Consider the following 21,429-nt stretch of genomic DNA (forward strand, 5'->3'; position numbering starts at 1 on the left):
TGCCGGCAGAGCCCGACCCGGGCCGGCAGGAGGCGCTGCCGCAAAGACCCTCCCCGAGCGCCCCTCCCCCAACACAGCCCTGAACATGGGGGGGCTGGGCGCCAGGACTCCTGGGTTCTCTCCCGGCTCTGGGAGGGGAGTGGGGGCTGGTGGGTTAGAGCAGGGGGGGCTGGGCGCCAGGACTCCTGGGTTCTCTCCCCAGCTCTGGGAGGGGAGTGGGGGCTGGTGGGTTAGAGCAGGGGGGGCTGGGAGCCAGGACTCCTGGGTTCTCTCCCCAGCTCTGGGAGGGGAGTGGGGGCTGGTGGGTTAGAGCAGGGTGGGCTGGGAGCCAGGACTCCTGGGTTCTCTCCCCAGCTCTGGGAGTGGAGTGGGGGCTGGTGGGTTAGAGCAGGGGGGGCTGGGAACCAGGACTCCTGGGTTCTCTCTCCAGCTCAGCCGCAGACCGTCTTTGGGACTTTGGGCCAATCACGGAATTGCTCCCTGCCCCAAGTGGAGATAATGATCCTTCCTGTGTCTAGTGAGACTGTGAGCTCCTAGGCTCCGGGGACCGGCTCTCAGAGAGTCACACCCCGTCGTGATGGGGCCCGATCTTGGCTGGGGTCTGGGCGGCGCCCGGCGGGCCTCGGCCCCGATCTTGGTTGGAGTCTGGGCGGTGCCCGGCGCGACAGGGCCCTTATCTCGGTTGGGGTCTGGCCGGCGCCCGGCCCAACGGGGTCCCGATCTTGGCTGGGGTCTGGGCGGAGCCCGGCACGACGGGGCCCCGATCTCGGCTGGGGTCTGGGCAGAGCCCGGCACGACGGGGCCCCTGATCTCGCCTGGGGTCTGGGCGGAGCCCGGCACGACGGGGCCCTGATCTCGGCTGGGGTCTGGGCGGAGCTCGGCACGACAGGACCCCGATCTTGGCCACTGCCCCCATAATGACCCTAGAACTGAGGCAGTGGAATTGCTGTTCCCTTTTCTCGGGCGTTGGAGGGGAACCAGACTCATGTTTTTGTTCCGTGACACCCTGGAAAGGTCGACGCGGCTCCTGGAAAGTCCCGGCCAGGCCCCGACCCTTCCCTTTCCCGAGCTCTCACCGGTCATTGGCGTGTCCGGAGCCGGTCATGCTTTCCAGGGGCGGGTTTGTGTCATGGGGTGAGTGTCAGGAAACCCCAAACCCCTGCCAGTGCCGGGGAGAGAACCCAGGAGTCCTGGTGCCCAGCCCCCCCCCACCCGGCTGTAACCACCAGCCCCCACTTCCCTCTCAGGGCACTTAACACATCTGAGTCCCGGTCTGAGGAAGTTTCTTATGTGGTGTGGACCCCGGTGTAGATCAATCTCTGATAATTTTCATATGACTTTACATTGTGCCTCTTCATATAACCTTGTGGTGGGTCTACCCACGTGTGACCTCTGTTTTCATGGAACTTTGTATCAAGGCCTCATTTAGAAACTTTGCATTGCCCTTGGTATAATATTATAGCCCCTAAGGATAGAATAAGATAGAAGAAACATTTCTTTTTGCTAGCAGTAGAACAAGAGCTTCCCCCCCCCCCCCCACTCTTAATCAATTGCCCTGTTGAATGAATGAGGTGTGGATGAGCAAGGCATGGAAGGCAGCACCTCCAGACAGCCTCAATTGTTGGAGAGGGGCTGGGAGCCAGACCCAAGTACAATAAAACGTGTCAAGTGGGCTCATTAAAGACAAGCAGACATACTGACGGCCTCGGGGGTTAGAAGCAAGCACCTTCTTTTGGAAACACCCTCTTTGCAGCATTGGGACAACACTCAAAAGAAAGCAGCACAAAGGACCAATGGACACAGACACAGAGTTTGAATCTGGTATAGATTTGCATAAGAGGAAAGCTGCTATAAAAGTGAGGTGACTTGCAGAGGACCCCGGGTCTCGTCTTGTCAACATGGGAGCATCGATCCGGATCGGCAGAAGCCCGGCTCCACCCCCTCCCCCATCTAACTCACCTGGCCAGTGAAGTTAAGGGGAGCAACTAATTGGTAACAACAAGACGGAATGGGTTTGTGTGTGTGTGTGAGTGTAAGTGTAATATATTATATGCATATAATACAGTGTTAATGAATACATGTATTACTAATAAATGTGGCGTTTTGCTTATTCCCCCTGAAAAGATCCTGTGCAGTACTTTAAGTACAACATTTTGGTGGAGAATGCGAAAGGGGGAGCAAGCATAGAACCCACAGTTATTATAAAACTGGTGTGCACACCGCCAGCTTTAGCAAGCCTGGCACTATAGGAAAAAGAGCGTAAACTTTCAGTTAATTAACCAAACTCTGAAGGATATAGAGTTTTAGGTTTAAATTGTGTTTCTCACTGTGATCCGGGGAAGGATCTAACCAAACTCTGAAGGATATAGGAGTTTAGGTTTCAATTGTGTTGTAGAGGTACATACACCCTCAGCCATAGGAAGGCTGAGCTAAAGAGGAGAACTTAGTGTTTCTCACTCTGATCCGGGAAGGATCTAATCCGGGGAAGGATTTGTATAATTGGTGTATGAACCCTCGGTGGTAGCAGACCGAGTAATACAGAGGGAAGCTTAGCGTCTCTCCCTCTGGCCCAGAGTGGGTTAAAAACATAAGATACAGATCTTGTTCTGTTAAGGCAAACTCTGAAGGATATAGGAGTTTGGGCAGTGTAGTGTGGTTTATGTTTGTTTGTTTTTTTTGTTTTGTTTTGTTTTTGTAAGTAATATTGTGGTAATTTCACAATTTTGAAGAAAATGTTTAAGGAACGGGACCAGGAAGGGTGGGGCTAGTTGGAAAGTCCACCCTCCTTGCTAAATTGGTAGTGGAACAAGGCTTGTGCCCATGGAAAGGAACTGTTTATTGGAAAAAGCAGGATCGGGCCCAGGCAAGCAACAGATAAAAAAACTGAAAAACAGGTTGGTACAGAGAGTTAAAACAGCACTCTCAAATCTTACAGCAGCAGTAACATCAGGAGAAGAAACATTTGAGACCCCAGAAGGGGGCAGACCTTTGGGACCCCTCTGGAGATTGGGAAGGGGGATATTTGGGTAAATTCCTCCTCCCAGGGCCAAAATGCCATTGAAACAGTTAACAACAGTGCCTGCTTCTGCCTCAGATCTCCAGGCCATGGCAAAATGGCTGGAAATTTTAAAACAGAATTTTTTTTTCCTAGATGGAGTGTTAACGCCCTTTTACTGAGAGAAAGGGAGAATTTACACTCACAAGAAATGCACCACTTAATTAGCATTTGTGCAGCCCCAAGTACCAAACACACTGTGGCAGAGACTAAGCAGGTTCTGCCATGGTGGGAGCAGTGTGCTAATTTGTTTCCAAGCTTCTATCTTTCAGGCTCTGAACCAGAACATCAGGAGAGCTGGTACCAGCTGAAGAGTTATAAAATACCATGGTTATAGTGTCATGACAAAGTCTGTGTTCAGTGTTCTGTGTTGCATGTTCTGTGTCTGTCTCTAGTGGTGTCCTGTGCTAGCACTGGGTCCAGAAAAAGAGGAAATACTACACTAGACAGGGTAAATGTCTTTTCCTCTCTCTACTTCCCCCATGTCCATCCAATTTATCAATCACCACTTGTGTCCAAAAAACTTTGGTTCCCAGTGCATCAGGTTTATTTTTTGTTAGGTTCTCTAATAGTCATTTTGTTGTTAATTTTTTGTTCTTAATACATTTGTATTGTTAGTTACATTTGCTTGTATTGTTAATTCCACACTTTCCTCTATGCACTCTGGTTTTATTTCCCCAAGCCCTGAAGGGTAGTTCTTGGGCCCCCATAACCTGTAAGACCTTGCCCATAATTGTATGGCCCCATCTTTCATGTCCCTAGAAACCTCTGAGAACAACTCTTAAAAATAGGGAATTCTAAAACATTTTAGCAACTGAATGTTAGTTTAAGTCCAAATCAGCTTAACCTTGCATAACAACTGTGGTACTCCTACAAAATCTTATTTGTTGTGTGTGCTTAAGAATGTCCTGACCTCAGTGACGTTTATTGTTTGATGGCTATTGCAGCATCAAACTTGGGCCTCATTTTGTTTGTCAATGTACCCAATTTTTGTAATGGTAATGGTTCGTTGTATTTCCAATTATTATAATTATAATTGTTTGCATTTGTGTTTATGTTATATCTGGTGTTTAGTCAACTGTAATGGTTTTAGTATATTCACCTGGTTATAATTGTTTGGTTTGTTTGCAACAAATACAAAAGATTTATATGGTGACCACTCAAGAATTGTTCTTGAGAGGTCAAAAGGGGGACAATGTAGATCAATCTCTGATAATTTTCATATGACTTTACATTGTGCCTCTTCATATAACCTTGTGGTGGGTCTACCCACGTGTGACCTCTGTTTTCATGGAACTTTGTATCAAGGCCTCATTTAGAAACTTTGCATTGCCCTTGGTATAATATTATAGCCCCTAAGGATAGAATAAGATAGAAGAAACATTTCTTTTTGCTAGCAGTAGAACAAGAGCTCCCCCCCCCCCCCCCACTCTTAATCAATTGCCCTGTTGAATGAATGAGGTGTGGATGAGCAAGGCGTGGAAGGCAGACAGCCTCAATTGTTGGAGAGGGGCTGGGAGCCAGACCCAAGTACAATAAAACGTGTCAAGTGGGCTCATTAAAGACAAGCAGACATACTGACGGCCTCGGGGGTTAGAAGCAAGCACCTTCTTTTGGAAACACCCTCTTTGCAGCATTGGGACAACACTCAAAAGAAAGCAGCACAAAGGACCAATGGACACAGACACAGAGTTTGAATCTGGTATAGATTTGCATAAGAGGAAAGCTGCTATAGTGAGGAGACTTGCAGAGGACCCCGGGTCTCGTCTTGTCAACATGGGAGCATCGATCGCGATCGGCAGAAGCCCGGCTCCACCCCCTCCCCATCTAACTCACCTGGCCAGTGAAGTTAAGGGGAGCAACTAATTGGTAACAACAAGACGGAGTGTGTTTGTGTGTGTGAGTGTAAGTGTAATATATTATATGCATATAATACAGTGTTAATGAATACATGTATTACTAATAAATGTGGCGTTTTGCCTTATTCCCCCTGAAAAGATCCTGTGCAGTACTTTAAGTACAACATTGGTTCCCCTTTGTGATCCCGGTTCCCCTTTGCGATCCTGGTTCCCCTTTGCGACCCCGGTTCCCCTTTGCGACCCCGGTCCCAGTCGGAGCAGCGAAGCCCAGCTGGTTGTGAAGATCCGGCTGTAAAAGCTGCAGCGGTGCTGGTCAGACCAGAGCCCCCAGCCCCCAGCCCCCGGAGCCCTGCCCGGAGAGGTAAGGACCGACCTCAGCCCGGCCCGGCCCGATGGGTGTGCTAAGGGTCATCATATCTGTTCACTGCTCGCTATTAACGAACCGCGTTCGCAGGATTCTTGGGCCAAGGTCGGCGCAGTCCTAAGAATTAATACGACTTTCTTTGAGCAAACGATCTCTTGTTCCTGCTAATCAACCGCGCTGTATTTCGGACTATTCATTACTGCCCAAATAATACAGCGGTGGATGTGTTAGGTCATTGGACACGCCCGGTAATTAATATATCGATTCTCTCAAACTCCCTTTGATCGTGAGTAGAGATTCTTAGATCTGTCGTTGTTTTAATAGGTACAGTCCGTAGCTCTGAGCTGGTTGTGCACAAAGACTCGTTAGCAAGTCTGTTTTATTATCATCCTATTAAAAGAAGAACAGGAGGACTTGTGGCACCTTAGAGACTAACACATTTATTAGAGCATAAGCTTTCTGGGCTACAGCCCACTTCTTCGGACGTTAGTCTCTAAGGTGCCACAAGTCCTCCTGTTCTTTTTGCGGATACAGACTAACACGACTGCTACTCTGAAAACCTGTCATCCTATTGTGCATAAAGACGTTTTTTTCGTCAGACTCGTTTGCGTTAATAAATACACCTGGAGATGTCTTTGTTCTGCGTAGAGTCGGCGAATGCTTTCCGTTCTGTTCTGACCCGTTCGGAACGGACGGCTAGTCGGTTATTGGGTAGACATAGGAATCATTTTCCATCAGTCTCACTGCGGCTCAAATCGATACATCGGTTTATTTCTTAGACTCGTGCACCGAAATAGTCATTAATGAGCCTTTTTCATCAGGCTTTTCAGTGTGTTAAATGCGTCCGTATATTGATTGTTGGACAGAAACAGTAGCGAATACATCTTGATTTCATCGCTAGTAGCTCTGGTTTATTATCCATGCGTTAATATGAGTTAGTGGCGCTGTGTATTGCCTGTCGGATTCGATTATTATGCGATTTTGCCGGCGTTTGTGTTAATATCTGTGTTGAGGCCGTTGCTGGTGTATTAACCCCTGTGTTGTGATTGTGTGACTCTTACTGGCGCTGGGTAGCGATTCGATTATGGGCAGTTCTCTGGCATGAATGCATCTTTCAGACTAATACTGCCTGACTCCGACGTCGTGCTAATTAACATCCCTGTATCTGCAGCCGGCTGGTGTTCGATTCTTGCACAGGGTGACCAGACAGCAAGTGTGAAAAAGCAGGAGGGGGTGGGGGGGTAATAGGAGCCGATATAAGAAAAAGCCCCAAATCTGGACTGTCCCTATAAACCGGGACCCCTGGTCACCCTATTCTTGCAGGACCCGTAACACTCATGGCTTTGACAGGGTCCTGCCCGTCACCGTGACCAGCCGCATCGCTCGGGCGATGGCACGAAATGAACGTGTGACCCGGGGCGGGAGGGCGCTGGGCGAGCAATTCGGCGGCCTGGCTCGTGTCACGGGAGATCCCGGTGTGGGAGGGGGTGTGTGATCCCCCCAGTCCTGGGCCCTTCGTAGCCCTGGGGCTGGCCCAGCAATTCCTTGGCCTGCAGGGCAGAGGGGCTGGAATGAGGGGGACGCCACCCCCATCCCGCCTGGGGGTCCGGCTTGGTTCAGTGGCTGTCAGCCCCCAGCGGTGCCCACCCAGCCCAGCCCCCTGCCCCAGGCCGGCGCCGCAGGACTCGGCCCGGGGCCAGTTCCGGCTTTTCCCCGGGTTTCCCCGTCTCCTTCCCAGCCTCTCCAGCCGCCTCTTGACAAGCCTTCCCAGCGCCCAGTGTTTGCCCTGCAAACGGGCTCGTGTGCCAGCCGGCTCCTGGAGAGCGGGCCGGGTGCCAGGACGCCTGGGTTCTCTCTCCTCAGCTGGGGGGGTGGGGGAGGGAGATGTGAGCCTGGACTCCTGGGTTCTCTCCCAGGCTCCGGGAGGGGAGGGGATGTGGGAGCCCGGACTCCTGGGTTCTCTGCCCAGCCCCAGGACGGCGGGGGAGGGGGAATCTGGGAGGCCGGACTCCTGGGTTCTCTCCCCGGCTCCGGGAGGGGGAGCTGGGAGCCCGGACTCCTGGGTTCTCTGCCCAGCCCCGGGACGGGAGGGAAGGGGGAGCTGGGAGCCCGGGACTCCTGGGTTCTCGGCCCGGCCCCGTGGGGGGGGGGCGGGGATGGAATGCTCATACATCCGTTGCTAGGGAAGCTGCGCGGTTGCCGGGGCCGGGTTCCGGAACTGACGCGGGGGCGGGGGGGCCGCTCGCCCGGGACGGAAGTAAACAAGGCACCGGCCGGATCGCGGGGGGGCCCCGCTCAGGTGAGACCCGCCCCCCCGGCAGTGGGGGAGGGGCAGCCGCGCTGCATTCCGGGGGAGCGGACCCAGGAGTCCTGGCCCCTGAAGGGGGGGGACTTAAACCCCCCCCCCGGGGTGCGAGGGAGTTTGGGGGTCCTCCCCGGAGCCCCCCGGGTGCATTACGGGGGGGACGGACCCGGCTGGCTGCAGGGGACAGAGGCGGGGGGGGGGCTAGAAACTTTGCAGTGGGGGGTGACCCTCAAAGGGGCCCCTTCCCCAGAGCGCGGGGGGGGGGCGGAGAAAGGGGGTGAAGTGATCTGCCCTGCACCCCCATTGGGGACCCGGACTCCTGGGTCCCACCCCAGCGCTGGGGGTAGGGGGGAGCTGGGAGCCCGGACTCCTGGGTTCCACCCCGGCGCTGGGAGGGGGGTGGGGGCTGGTGGGTTAGAGCAGGGGGGGACTGGGAGGCCGGACCCCTGGGTTCTCTCCTCCCTGCTTGCAAAACGGGGGTGCGGTGGAGGGATCTGGGGGTGAACCTCAACATGTGTCTCTCTCCTGCCCAGACCCCCCTGCGCCGCGGTTCGATTCCAGGACGATGGGCCGACCCCAGAGGAACTGGGGGGTGCTGGCCCCCCTCTGCCTCCTCCTCCTCTTCCTCCTCACCCTCGGTGCCTCCTACAAGCCGGTCGTGGTCGTTCACGGCCTTTTCGACAGCCCTTCGGTCTTCAGCCACCTACTGCACTTCATCAACCAGGTCAGCCCGGATGCCTGGGTCCCCCCCCCCCCCCCCCAGGACTCCTGGGTTCTCTCCCGGCTCTGGGAGCAGAGTGGGGGTTGATGGTCAGAGTGGGGGGGCTGAGAGCCTGGACTCCTGGGTTCTCTCCCCAGTTCTGGGAGGGAAGTGGGGGCTGGGGGGTTAGAGCGGGGGGGGGCTGAGAGCCCGGACTCCTGGGTTCTCTCCTCGGCTCTGGGAGAGGAGTGGGGGCTGGTGGGTTAGAGGCGGGGGGCTGGGAGCCAGGACTCCTGGGTTCTCTCCCCAGCTCTGGGAGGGAAGTGGGGGCTGGTGGGTTAGAGCAGGGGGGGCTGGGAGCCTGGACTCCTGGTTCTATCCCAGCTCCGGGAGGGAAGTGGGGGCTGGTGGTTAGAGCGGGGGGGCTGGGAGCCCGGACTCCTGGGTTCTCTCCCAGCTGTGGGCGGGAGGGAGGCAGATGTTGTACTAACTGGAGCAGAGGGTGGATTTCACTGGCCCCAGCCCAGCTGACTCAGGGCCCTGGAGCTAAAACAGCAGGTAGCAAAACAACCCGGAGACACCCATGGGGTGACAGGGAACGTGGGCAGTGCGGTGTAGTAGTTAGACCAGATAGTCAGGACTCCTGGGTTCTCTCCTCTGGGAGGGGAGTGGGGGCTGGTGGGTTAGAGCAGGGGTGCTGGGAGCCAGGACTCCTGGGTTTTCTCCCAGCTCCACTCTGGTGGCTTAGAGCGGGGTGGGGCTGGGACGCCTGGGTTCCATTCTCCACGCACTGTGTGTTGTACTTAAAGGAGGAACCAGCCATCACCGCAGCCCCCGGCCTCAGGGTAACCCAGCCCCAGCGCTGAGCGAAGTTATTGTGTACCGCACAGGATCTCTTCAGGGGGAATAAGGCAAACGCCACATTTATTAGTAATACACGTATTCATTAACACTGTATTATATGCATATAATATATTACACACACACACACACACAAACACACTCCGTCTTGTTGTTACCAATTAGTTGCTCCCCTTAACTTCACTGGCCAGGTGAGTTAGATGGGGGAGGGGGTGGAGCCGGGCTTCTGCCGATCTGGATCGATGCTCCCATGTTGACAAGACGAGACCCGGGGTCCTCTGCAAGACACCTCACTTTTATAGCCGCTTCTCTCTCCTGCAGATCTGTACCAGCTCCAAACTCTGTGTCTGTGTGGTTGAGGCTTGACACAAAGTTTCTACATGAGGCTTTGATACAAAGTCCCATGAAAACAGAGGTCACACGTGGGTAGACCCACTACAAGGTTATAGGAAGAGGCACAATGTAAAGTCATATGAAAATTATCAGAGATTGATCTACGTGTGTGACCTCATGCACGTCCCTCATCGCTCCCTGCCTCAGTTTCCTTCCTGTCACACAGACCAGGCCTGGCAGGCGGTTTGAATGTGTCTGAATGCAAAGTTTGTTTTAAACTCTGAAGATAAGAAATGCCAAGTGAAATCAGTTCTCTCCAATCCCCACCCACGCAGGAATCAACAGAGCTGGGGAAGCCCAGGGCTGGGCTGGCAGGGGCTGCGAGTCGGGAGTGAGGGGCACCGGCCGGGCTGGGGGCTGCGGGTCGGGAGTGAGGGGCACCGGCCGGGCTGGGGGCTGCGGGTCGGGAATGAGGGGCACCGGCCGGGCTGGGGGTTGTGGGTCGGGAGTGAGGGGCACCAGCGGAGCAGGGGGGAGCTGGGCTCTCACCCGTCTCTCCCTGGCACAGACCCACCCTGGCACCAACGTGACGGTCGTGGATCTCTTCGACCACAGCCAGAGCCTGAAGCCACTGTGGGTGCAGGTGGAGGGTTTCCGACAGGCCATTTCGCCCATCATGCAGAACGCGGCCGACGGGGTGCATCTCATCTGCTATTCGCAGGGTACGGCCGGCCCCAGGGGCCCTGGTACCACCCGGGCTGGGAGAGCAGGGCTGCGGGTCGGGAGTGAGGGGCACCGGGGGGCTGGGGGGACCCAGGGGGCTGCGGGTCGGGAGTGAGGGGCACCGGGCTCGAGGGGTACGGGGGGGAGCGGTTTTGGTGCCTCCCCCTGCTGCTCGCTGTGGGAATTGCACTCGGCCCCCTGAGGCGACCTGGACCCAGGCGATCGGGGGAGGTTTTGTTTGTCTCCTCGCAGTGGTGGTCGGGGGATGTGCCAGGTGTTGCGGATTGTGGGGGAGTTAGGGCCCTGCACCCCTCTTCCCGAGATTCACTGCGACTCTCAGCCAGCCAGTAAAGCAGAAGGTTTATTCAAGGACAGGAACACAGTCTCAAGCAGAGCGTGTAGGTACGACCAGACCCCCCTCAATTAGGTCCCTCTGGGAGGTTCAGGGAGCTTAGACCCCAGCTTGGGGTTCCCTGCGTTGCACCACCCAGCCCCAACCGAAACTAAACTCCCAGCCCCTCCCGCTGCTCCTCTCCTTTGTTCAGTCTCCCGGGCAGAAGGTGTTAATTCTCCCCACCCCCGTTCCTGGCTCAGGTTACAGCTCAGGTAGCTCCCTTCAAGGGAAGTCCCACATCCCCACTGCAACCCCCCTGCAACATTCCCAGGTCAAATCTGCCCTGCTCCCTGCTCCGTCACATCTCTCCCCCCTTCGAGACTGAACTGAGCGGGGTCACTCTGACCAGTGACCTGGGGAAGTTCAGGGCTCCCTCTCCGGGACAACGCGTCCGCTATCAGGTTGTCACGTCCCTTCACATGGACCACGTCCATGTCATAATCCTGCAGGAGCAGGCTCCATCTCAGGAGCTTGGCGTTGGCTCCTTTCATCTGGTGCAGCCAGGTCAGGGGAGAGTGGTCGGTGTGCACGGTGAAGTGACGCCCAAAGAGATATGGCTCTAGTTTCTTGAGGGCCCACACCATGGCCAGGCATTCCTTCTCGATGGCCGCGTAGTTCTGCTCCCGGGGTAGTAACTTCTTGCTCAGGTACACGATGGGGTGTCTCTCCCCCTTTTCATCCTCCTGCATTAACACCGCCCCCAGTCCTGTGTCTGAGGCGTCGGTGAACACCATAAAGGGCTTGTCAAAGTCTGGGTTTGCCAGAACTGGGCCACTGACCAGAGCCTCCTTCAGCGCCCGGAGAGCCTCCTGGCACTCCTCGGTCCAGACCACTTTGTCTGGCTTCCCCTTCTTGCACAGCTCAGTGATGGGGGCGGCTATGGCGCTAAAGTGGGGCACGAACCTCCGATAGTACCCTGCCATCCCAATAAAGGCTTGGACCTGCTTTTTGGTTTGAGGAGCGGGCCAGTCTCTGATCACCTCCACTTTGGCTGGTTCCGGCTTTAGGCAGCCGCTTCCCACCCGGTGGCCTAGGTAGGATACCTCAGCCATCCCCACCTTGCACTTCTCCGGTTTTACGGTCAGCCCAGCCTTCTGGAGTCGGTCCAGCACTTGTCTAACCTGGGATATGTGGTCCTCCCAGGTCTGGCTAAAGACACAGATGTCATCGATATACGCCACGGCAAAACTCTCCATCCCCCTCAGTAGCTGATCCACCAGGCGCTGGAAGGTGGCCGGCGCTCCCTTGAGGCCGAAGGGCAGGGTCAGGAACTCATAGAGCCCCAGAGGGGTGACAAAGGCCGATTTCAGCCTGGCATCTGCATCCAGCGGCACTTGCCAATAGCCCTTTGTAAGATCCATGGTGGTAAGGTACCGAGCACCTCCCAGCTTGTCTAGGAGCTCGTCCGGCCTGGGCATGGGGTAGGCATCGGCTACAGTGATGGCATTGAGCTTCCGATAGTCCACACAGAACCGGATCGACCCGTCCTTTTTGGGGACCAGCACCACCGGCGAGGCCCAAGGGCTGGAAGACGGCTGGATCACCCCCAAAGCCAGCATGTCATTGACCTCTCTTTCCAGGTCCTGAGCAGTTTTCCCTGTGGCTCGGAAGGGGGAGCATTTTATAGGTGGGTGCGATCCTGTCTGCACCCGGTGGACAGTCAGATTAGTGCGTCCAGGCTGGTTGGAAAACAGCTGCTGGTACAGATGCAGCACCCCTCCGATCTCAGCTCGCTGGGCAGGGGTTAGCCGATCAGAGAGGGGAATTGCTTCCAGGGGGAAGCCAACTCTTGTCCCAGGGAATAGATCTACTAAAGGGTCATCTCCCTGCCCCTCCCACTGTCCACACACGGCCAACACCATATTCCCCCTGTCATAATATGGCTTCATCATATTCACATGGTACACCCGGTGGTGGTGTGCCCGGTTCGACAGCTCCACCACATAGTTTACCTCGTTTAGTTGCTTGACAACCTTGAAGGGCCCTTCCCAGGCGGCCTGGAGTTTGTTTTTCCTCACGGGGATGAGGACCATCACCTGATCCCCAGTGGCGAAGGCGCGGGCCCGTGCTGTGCGGTCATACCAGACCTTCTGCTTCCTCTGGGCTCTGGCCAGATTCTCCCTGGCCAGGCCCATGAGCTCGGCAAGTCGTTCCCGGAAGGTCAGGACATACTCCACCACCGACTCTCCGTCAGGAGTGGCCTTCCCCTCCCATTCGTCTCTCATCAGGTCGAGGGGCCCCCTTACCCGCCTTCCATATAGCAGTTCGAAAGGCGAAAACCCGGTAGACTCCTGGGGTACCTCCCTGTACGCAAACAGCAGGTGAGGTAAGTACTTGTCCCAGTCCTGCGGGTGCTGATTCATAAATGTTTTCAGCATCATTTTTAGCGTCCCATTGAACCTCTCCACCAGCCCGTTGGATTGGGGGTGATATGCTGAGGCCCAGTTGTGCCGGACCCCACATCTCTCCCACAAGCACCGGAGTAGGGCCGACATGAAGTTGGACCCTTGGTCCGTCAAGACTTCCTTGGGGAACCCCACTCGGCTGAAAATGGTCAGCAGCGCATCCGCCACAGTGTCTGCTTCAATGGACGATAAGGGCACTGCCTCGGGGTAGCGGGTGGCGAAATCTACCACCACCAGGATGTATTTCTTCCCAGACCGGGTCGTCTTGCTGAGAGGTCCCACTATGTCCATGGCCACCTTCTGGAAAGGCTCCTCTATGATGGGCAAAGGTCTCAATGCTGCCTTCCCCTTGTCCCGGGCCTTCCCCACCCTCTGGCAGGGGTCACAGGATCGGCAGTACTGCCGGACGTTGGTGAAGACCCCGGGCCAGTAAAAGTTCTGTAGCAGCCTCTGCCTGGTGCGCCGGATCCCCTGGTGCCCTGCGAGAGGGATGTCATGGGCCAGGTACAGTAGCTTGTGGCGAAACTTCTGGGGAACCACCAGCTGCCTCCTGATCCCCCACGACTCCACTTCCCCCGGGGGAGCCCACTCTCGGTAGAGGAACCCCTTCTCCCACAGGAACCTCTCCTTGCATCCTCTCCTCATGGTCTGTCCCACACTGAGGTCAGCCAGGCCCCTTAGCTTCCGCAGGGAGGGGTCCTTCTGCAACTCGGCCTGGAACTCGGCGGCTGAGGAAGGGATGGGGACCTGCTCCCTCTCGTCGGCTGGGTCGGAAGCCCCAGCCACCCCGCGGCCTGTCCTTGGGTGTTCCCTCCCCACCCGGGAAGGGTTCGGTGCCTCCGGTGGGACATCCTTCCCAAGGTCAGGGCGTAGTGCCCCTCGCCGGCTCTGGCTACGGGTCACGACTAAGGCGGTCTGGGGGCTGCTTGGCCAGTCCTCTAGGTCCCCCCCCATCAACACCTCAGTGGGCAAATGGTGGTGCACTCCCACGTCCTTGGGGCCCTCCTTGGCCCCCCATTTCAGGTGTACCCTCGCTACGGGAACCTTGAATGTGGTCCCGCCCACCCCGGTCAGGGTCAGGAAGGTGTTGGGCACCACCCGATCTGGGGCCACCACCTCGGGCCGGGCCAGTGTCACCTCTGCGCCCGTGTCCCAGTATCCATAAACTTTCTTCCCATCCACCTCCAGGGGAACAAGGCACTCGCTCCGCAGGGACAGCCCCGCGCCAACCCTGTAAACGGAGAACTTTGAATCCGGAGCATCTGGCCCCCCAGAGAAGCTGGCCGGGGGCCCTTCTCTCTCTTGAGCAGTTGATAAGCTGCCAGCCCCTCTTGCGTGGGAAGCCTGCCCCTCGTCCGTCTGGGCCTCTACCAAGTTAACCCGGTGCGGGTTCGGTCTGCTCAGTCTGTCCTTGAGCTTGGGGCACTGGGCCCGAACGTGGCCTCTTCGGCCGCAGTAATAGCAGCTCAGGTCCCGTGGGTCCCCTCGAGCCGGTCGGTTGTCCCTGATGCTGGGCCTTCCCCGTGGGAGGGGATTCCCCATATTCCCCCTTTGGGAGGTCCCAGGGTGACTCTCTCTCTGCATCGCGGCGGGCCTGTTCCTTTGGGGCTCCTCCCTGCCACCCCCTGACCGGCTCTTTACAAACTCATCAGCCAGCTGCCCGGCGTGTCGCGGGTTCTCTGGCTTTCTGTCCACCAACCACAGCCTCAGGTCGGATGGGCACCGCTCATACAGTTGCTCCAGTACCAGCAGTTTAATCAGGTCCTCCTTCGTCTGGGCCCCACCAGCCCACTTGCTGGCGTATCTTTCCATGCGGACGGCTAGTTGCAAATATGAGATCTCAGGGGTTTTATCTTGACCCCGGAACCTTTCCCGGTACATCTCAGGAGTCAGCCCAAACTCTCGTAGCAGGGCCCTTTTGAATAGTTCGTAGTCCCCTTTCTCTGCCTCTCCCAGTTGGCGGTACAATGCCACGGATTTGGGGTCCAGTAAGGGGGTAAGGACCCGGAGTCTGTCCGCGGGATCCACCCGGTGCAGCTCGCAGGCCGTCTCAAAGGCCTCCAGGAAGTCATCCATGTCCTCCCCCTCCTTGTATGGGGCCATGATGCACTTATCAAAGCTCCGTGCAGTCCTGGGTCCCCCATCACTCACCGCAGCCGGGGGTTCGCTGCCCCTCAGTCTCGCCAGTTCCAGTTCGCGCTGATGCTGTCTCTCATTCTCCTGTCTCTGTCTCTCATTCTCCTGTCTCTGTCTCTCATTCTCCTCCCGTTCATGCTGATGCTGTCTCTCTTTCTCCTCCCGTTCATGCTGACGCTGTCTCTCTTCATGCTGTCTCTGTTGTTCACGATCCTCCAGCTCCCTCAGTTTTAGCTCTTTCTCCCATTCCAGCCAATTCCGCTCCCCGGATGCCGAACGTTGCCGGGAGGATCCTCTGCTGGCCGGCGGGCTTCGCCGGGGGGACCCCCTGCTGGCCGGGGGGATCACGGCGCCTTCGGTATTTGCTGGGCTCCTCCCCACCCTTCCCCTAGGCATAGGAAGGAGGGGTCTCGGGAAGCCCTCAGCAGCCGGCTGACCACTCCCAGCTGGGACAGACACTGGTGCCTGCGCTGCATTTGCCAGGCTGCTTCCCTGAGACACAGGGATCAGTTCATTCGCGCGATCTTCCGCCTCCAGCTGGGCAATGAGCTGTTCTTTGGTGAGCCTCCCAATGCGCAGCTGCCTCTGCTTGCACAGCTCCACCAGGTCGCTCTTAAGCCGCTTGGCATACATCTTCCTGCTGGCCACTCACCGGCCTGTGTGCTCACAGCTCCCCACAGTTCCCAGGGGGACCCCTAGTGTGCCAGCCCTTCTCGAGGTCACCGCCTCTCTGCCAGGGTCGAGCTGCAGACTCCTCCGCCCCTGGGACCACTCGCTGCGATCCCCCCGGGGGACCCTGTTACTGCAAAAGTCCTTCTCGCTGGTCACACACTCCCAGGGGTAATAACCGTCTCTCTCCCACTCTTCAGCAGGCCTGGTCCCCGTCAATCCCCCTTCGTTTTACTGCTCCCCAGTCACTTACTGCAGGAAGCGCCGTCCACGGGGTGCAGTAGATCCCGTCGCTGCCACCAGTTGTTGCGGATTGTGGGGGAGTTAGGGCCCTGCACCCCTCTTCCCGAGATTCACTGCGACTCTCAGCCAGCCAGTAAAGCAGAAGGTTTATTCAAGGACAGGAACACAGTCTCAAGCAGAGCGTGTAGGTACGACCAGACCCCCCTCAATTAGGTCCCTCTGGGAGGTTCAGGGAGCTTAGACCCCAGCTTGGGGTTCCCTGCGTTGCACCACCCAGCCCCAACCGAAACTAAACTCCCAGCCCCTCCCGCTGCTCCTCTCCTTTGTTCAGTCTCCCGGGCAGAAGGTGTTAATTCTCCCCACCCCCGTTCCTGGCTCAGGTTACAGCTCAGGTAGCTCCCTTCAAGGGAAGTCCCACATCCCCACTGCAACCCCCCTGCAACATTCCCAGGTCAAATCTGCCCTGCTCCCTGCTCCGTCACACCAGGTTCTCCCTCCCCCGCCCCCCACAGCATCAGAGCGACCCCCCCCTCATTTCTCCCTCTCCCTAGGGGGGCTCATCTGCCGAGCTCTGCTCTCCACCATGCCTGATCACAACGTCGACACCTTCATCTCCCTCTCCGCCCCCCAGATGGGGCAGTACGGGGGTGAGTGCGCACCGGGGGGGGACTGCAGGGCGGGAGTGAGGGGAACTGGGGGGGCTGGGGTCTGCGGGTCGGGAGCGAGGGGCACCGGCCGGGCCGGGGGGGCTGCGGGTCGGGAGTGAGGGGCATTGGGGGGCTGTGGGTCGGGAGCGAGGGGCGCCGGCCGGGCTGGAGGGAACTGGGGGGGGGGCCGAGGCCCGTCTGACTCCCTGCCCCCCTGCAGACACCCGGTACCTGCGCTGGCTCTTCCCCAGGTACGTGAAGTCCAACCTGTACCGGTTCTGTTACACCCGGGTGGGCCAGGACGTCTCCATCTGCAACTACTGGAACGGTGAGTCCGGGGGAAAAGGGGGTGGGCCGGGGGAGGGGCACGTGGGGCCTGGTGGCTCCCCACGGACTCTGACCCCCCCCCCTCTTGCCTTCCAGACCCACATCACCGGGACCGTTATCTCAACAGCAGCAACTTCCTCGCCCTGCTCAACAGTGAAAGGGTTAATCCCAACACCACAGGTAAGGGAGGTGCCCCTCACTCCCGACCCGCAGCTCCCCCCCCCACTCCGCCGGCGCCCCTCACTCCCGACCCACAGACCCCCGCTCCGCCGGTGCCCCTCACTCCCGACCCGCAGCCCCCCCGCTCCGCTGGTGCCCCTCACTCCCAACCCGCAGCCCCCTGTTTCTCTAGGCTGGTCCTTGCAGGGTGGGGGGTTTACAGCTGGGGTCCCCCTGCCCCCCATAACTCCCGTCCCCTGTGCCCCCAGCCTGGAAGAGGAACCTCTTGCGGATCCGGAAGCTGGTTCTGGTCGGGGGTCCGGACGACGGGGTCATCACGCCCTGGCAGTCCAGGTGAATGCGCCGGCCGGAGATCGGGGCCGGGGATGATTTATGGGGGCCATAGAAAAGGGCACTGGAAGTTGGGGGTGTGAAGTTGGGGGTCTGTGGGGGCTGTCCTGGGAGGTGGGAGGGTTCAGAGCTGGGGCTGTGGTGGGAGGGGCGGGGTGCAGAGGGGGGCAGGGTCATGGGGGGTTCAGATGGGGGAGGGGCAGGGTTGTGGGGGAGGGGAGGGGTCGTGGGGATATGATGAAGTTTGGGGGCTGACGCAGGATTCAGGGGGCTGGAAGAAGCTGCAGTGAAGGGAACCCCCAGTGGGGAAGATTTGGGGCGCCGGGGAGGGCGCCAGAAATTGGGGGCTGGCCCTGGGCTGGGTCTGCAGCTCCCTGCGATCTGGGCGCCCCCCAATGAACGACCCCCCAGTAACCCCCCCGAACCTCCCAAACAGCCTCTTCGCTTTCTACAACCTCAACGAGACGGTGACGGACATGGAGCAGCAGCTGGTGAGCGGAGCTGGAGGGCCTGGGAGGGGAGTGGGGGCTGGTGGGTTAGAGCAGGGGGGGCCGGGAGCCAGGACTCCTGGGTTCTCTCCCCAGCTCTGGGAGGGGAGTGGGGGCTGGTGGGTTAGAGCAGGGGGGGCTGGGAGCCAGGACTCCTGGGTTCTCTCCCCGGCTCTGGGAGGGGAGTGGGGGCTGGTGGGTTAGAGCAGGGGGGGCTGGGAGCCAGGACTCCTGGGTTCTCTCCCCAGCTCTGGGAGGGGAGTGGGGGCTGGTGGGTTAGAGCAGGGGGAGCTGGGAGCCAGGACTCCTGGGTTCCCTCCCCAGCTCTGGGAGGGGAGTGGGGGCTGGTGGGTTAGAGCAGGGGGGCTGGGACCCAGGACTCCTGGGTTCCCTCCCCAGCTCTGGGAGGGGAGTGGGGGTTAGTGGTCAGAGCAGGGGGGGCTGGAAGCCAGGACTCCTGGGTTCTCCTGTCTCTGGCCCTGATGCCCAGCGGGACGGGGGGGGGGGGGGCTCTATCTGTATTACACTGTGTGACTCTCGCCTGGCTCTGATCCCCCCCCCCCCAGGTGTACCTGCAGGACAGCTTTGGGCTGAAGACGCTGGACGCCCGCGGTGCCATCGCCCGGTGCCTGGTGCCCGGGGTGCCACACACGGCCTGGCACTCGAACCGCACCGTCTACGAGACCTGCCTGGCCCCCTGGCTCTCCTAGCGTCGGGGGTCCGGGGGGGCTTGGGGCCCCCGCCTTTTTAATTATGACCCCCAGCCAACAGGATCCTGTTTGGTACCAACTGGGTGTTCGGAGCAGGGGGGTTTCCTAGGGGAGGATCTGGGGGGGGCTGGAATTGGGGGGGGGCTGGGGGTGGGTCCTTGGGGGGCTGGACACGGGGGTCTGGGGTCCTTTTCCTGGTCAGAAAGTGATTGTAAAAGATTTGGGGGGTGGCGGGGTTTGAACCGGCCCGTAGTTCATGTCTTGGCTGCCTGGTTTGGGGGGGCTCAGTTTGGGGGTGCCCCAGCCCCCCCCAGCCAGGCAGTGTCCAGTATTAACCCTTTCGTGCCTGGCACGAGGAGGCCGAGCCGCGCTGCCATGTTCCGTGTGGGACTCAGGGATTTCAGGGGGTCTTCAGAGCTCCGCTGTTGTACCCCCAAAACCAGACCCAACCCCATTTTAGCTCAGGGGAGGGGGAGGGAGTGGACCACCGAAAGGGGGAATATTAGGGTACTTGACATTTGGGGGTTAGTTTGGGGGTTCACATAACTTTTTAGGTACATTTCCAGATGTGGCAGTTTTGGGGGTTCAGTTGCAGAGGAATTTGGGGGGCCGGATGGGTCTAAGGGGATTTGGGGAAGTCCCTGGAGAACCTGCAGGACCCCACAGTGGGGTCAAGGATCTGAGGGGTGATGAGGATTTGGGGGTTCACTATGGGGAAGATTAGATGTGGGAGCCCCAACTTTGGGGTGCCGAAGATGGGTGTGGATTCAACTGGGAAACTTAGTTGAACCCCAAGGCTTAGAAAGAGGCATCAGCTGCAATTGGGGGTTCAGTTTTAGGGCCTCAAGAGTGGTTTTGGGGTGACCGAATTTGGAGGTTGCATTTCCAGGAGACAGTTTGGGGCTGGGGGTTTTGGGGTGTCCAGGAGACCTGCTGGTTGGGGTCAGCAGGAATTGTGCGTTATATTTTGGGGTTCATGTCGCAGCACCTGGTTCTTCAGTCTGGGAAGTTTGGGGTCACTGGGACATTTGCATGAATTTTAGAGGTTCACTTATTTTAGTAGCTTATGGGCTGTTGATATTGGGGGTCACTAGAGAAATTGCTGGTAGTTTTGGGGTTCATGCCCCAGATGGGAGTTCACGTGGATTGAGTTAAGCACATTGGCGATTCACTTAGGGGGTTGAGTTTTGGGGAGCCACTTAAATTGGGGGTCACTAGAAATTTGCATGACTTGTAGGGACTTGGGGTTATGTTTGGGGCTGCTAGTTTTGGGGGTCACTAGAGATTTTGTGTTAAGTCATAGGGTGATTCAGTTCAGGAACCTCCACTTATTTGGGGGTTTGCTGGAATTTTGGGGCTGTTTTTAGAGGTGATGGGGTGGTAATTTGGGGTGGCTGGTTTTGCATGAGTTATTGGGGTTCAGTTATTTTTATAAACAGTTGGAGACTTGGACCCTGGGTTCAGGAGTTCTAGGATAATTTGGGGGTGTCACTAGGAGGTTGTCAGTATTGGGGTACCAGGCTGTATTGGGGGGAGGTTTCCTGCATTTTAGGATCCAGCTTCAAGTGTACAAGGTTGGGATTCTAGGGGTGTATCGGGGTAACTGCAGAGCCGACTGCATCTGACTTGAAATGTGGGGCTGCAGCTGTCTGGGGTACTTTGAATTTTGGGGTGCTGTGCACAGTTGGAGTGACTGGGCAGTTGACTTGGGGGTGCAGGTTTGGGAGTCCAGCTGCTTTTGGGGGGCCCAGCATCACGGGGGCCCTAGTTTGAGGGGGCTCCAGGTTGATGTGGGGGTGCCAGACTGATTTTGGGGGGCTAGAGCTCCAAGGGTCAGCATGACCAGGACACAAAATTTGGGGGTGCAGGAGCACAATCTGTGCAGCCCCCCGGTTCTGAGACCCCCTGTTTCTCACAGAGGGGGGCTGTCTGTGGCTCCCTGACTGGCATGTCAAATATTGGGGTTCCCAGCCCCAGCCCCCTGGGCGGATGTTTACATATTTATGGGGCTGTGGTGTGTGGGGGGTCAGCCTGGGAACCCCACTGTGCCCCCTGCCCCCGGGGAGATGTCAGGGGGGTCAGTGTTACACCCCCGATTCCAGCCCCCATGTTCTGTGTATTTATAACAATAAAAGCACTTTGTTCCCTAATGTGTGTGTGGGTTTCCTCTGGGGGAGAGAACCCAGGAGTCCTGGCTCCCAGCCCCCCCTGCTCTAACCCAACAGCCCCCACTCCCCTCCCCGAGCCAAGGAGAGAACCCAGGAGTCCTGGCTCCCAGCCCCCCTGCTCTAACCCCCACTCCCGTCCCAGAGCTGGGGAGAGAACCCAGGAGTCCTGGCTCCCAGCCCCCCCTGCTCTAACTACCATCCCCCACTCCCCTCCCAGAGCCAGGGAGAGAACCCAGGAGTCCTGGCTCCCAGCCTCCCCACTCCCCCCCCCCCCCCCCGCTCCAGACTGTCACATTCCATCAGGGTGACGCTGGGGCGGGAATTAAAGGGACTCCCCCCCACCCCCCCCCCCGTCGCCTTGGTGTGTGGGGGGAGTCAAGTGCGGGGGGGGGGGCTGTGGCCTCCTCCCTTCAGCACAGCCCCCCCCATGCAAGGTTGGGACCCCCCAGCACAGCGCCCCGCCCCAGCGCTCAGCCTGGACCCCCCCCCACCAGGCTAGCCAGGCGGGGGGGGGGGGGATTAGCTGGGGGGG

General features: G+C 58.1%; 1 protein-coding gene across 2 annotated transcripts; it reads left to right on the forward strand.

Annotated features, from left to right (window-relative positions):
* The first annotated feature begins 5,108 nt into the window (after window positions 1–5,108).
* On the forward strand, window positions 5,109–20,879 carry PPT2 (palmitoyl-protein thioesterase 2). Of its 2 annotated transcripts, none has more exons than XM_065564059.1 (9): window positions 5,109–5,275; window positions 8,117–8,307; window positions 10,046–10,199; window positions 16,599–16,694; window positions 16,915–17,022; window positions 17,118–17,201; window positions 17,450–17,534; window positions 17,968–18,022; window positions 18,586–20,879. In XM_065564059.1, exons 2-9 carry the CDS (start codon window positions 8,149–8,151, stop codon window positions 18,727–18,729), a joined length of 885 nt encoding a protein of 294 aa, XP_065420131.1. In that variant the 5' UTR covers window positions 5,109–5,275; window positions 8,117–8,148; the 3' UTR covers window positions 18,730–20,879. The 2 variants fall into 2 exon arrangements, with proteins under 2 accessions (XP_065420131.1, XP_065420130.1); XM_065564058.1 differs by lacking the exon at window positions 5,109–5,275 and adding an exon at window positions 7,422–7,577.
* The last annotated feature ends 550 nt before the right edge of the window (window positions 20,880–21,429 follow it).

The sequence above is a fragment of the Chrysemys picta genome, chromosome 12 (genome assembly GCF_011386835.1).
Source record: "Chrysemys picta bellii isolate R12L10 chromosome 12, ASM1138683v2, whole genome shotgun sequence".
Classification (NCBI taxonomy): domain Eukaryota; kingdom Metazoa; phylum Chordata; order Testudines; family Emydidae; genus Chrysemys; species Chrysemys picta.

Bases quoted from the DNA above. Each gene is read 5' to 3' on its own strand.
- PPT2 (XM_065564059.1), top strand. From the start codon at position 8,149: ATGGGCCGACCCCAGAGGAACTGGGGGGTGCTGGCCCCCCTCTGCCTC. The intron at 8,308-10,045 runs GTCAGCCCGGAT...TCCCTGGCACAG, and splicing joins TACTGCACTTCATCAACCAG to ACCCACCCTGGCACCAACGT. The intron at 18,023-18,585 runs GTGAGCGGAGCT...CCCCCCCCCCAG, and splicing joins CGGACATGGAGCAGCAGCTG to GTGTACCTGCAGGACAGCTT.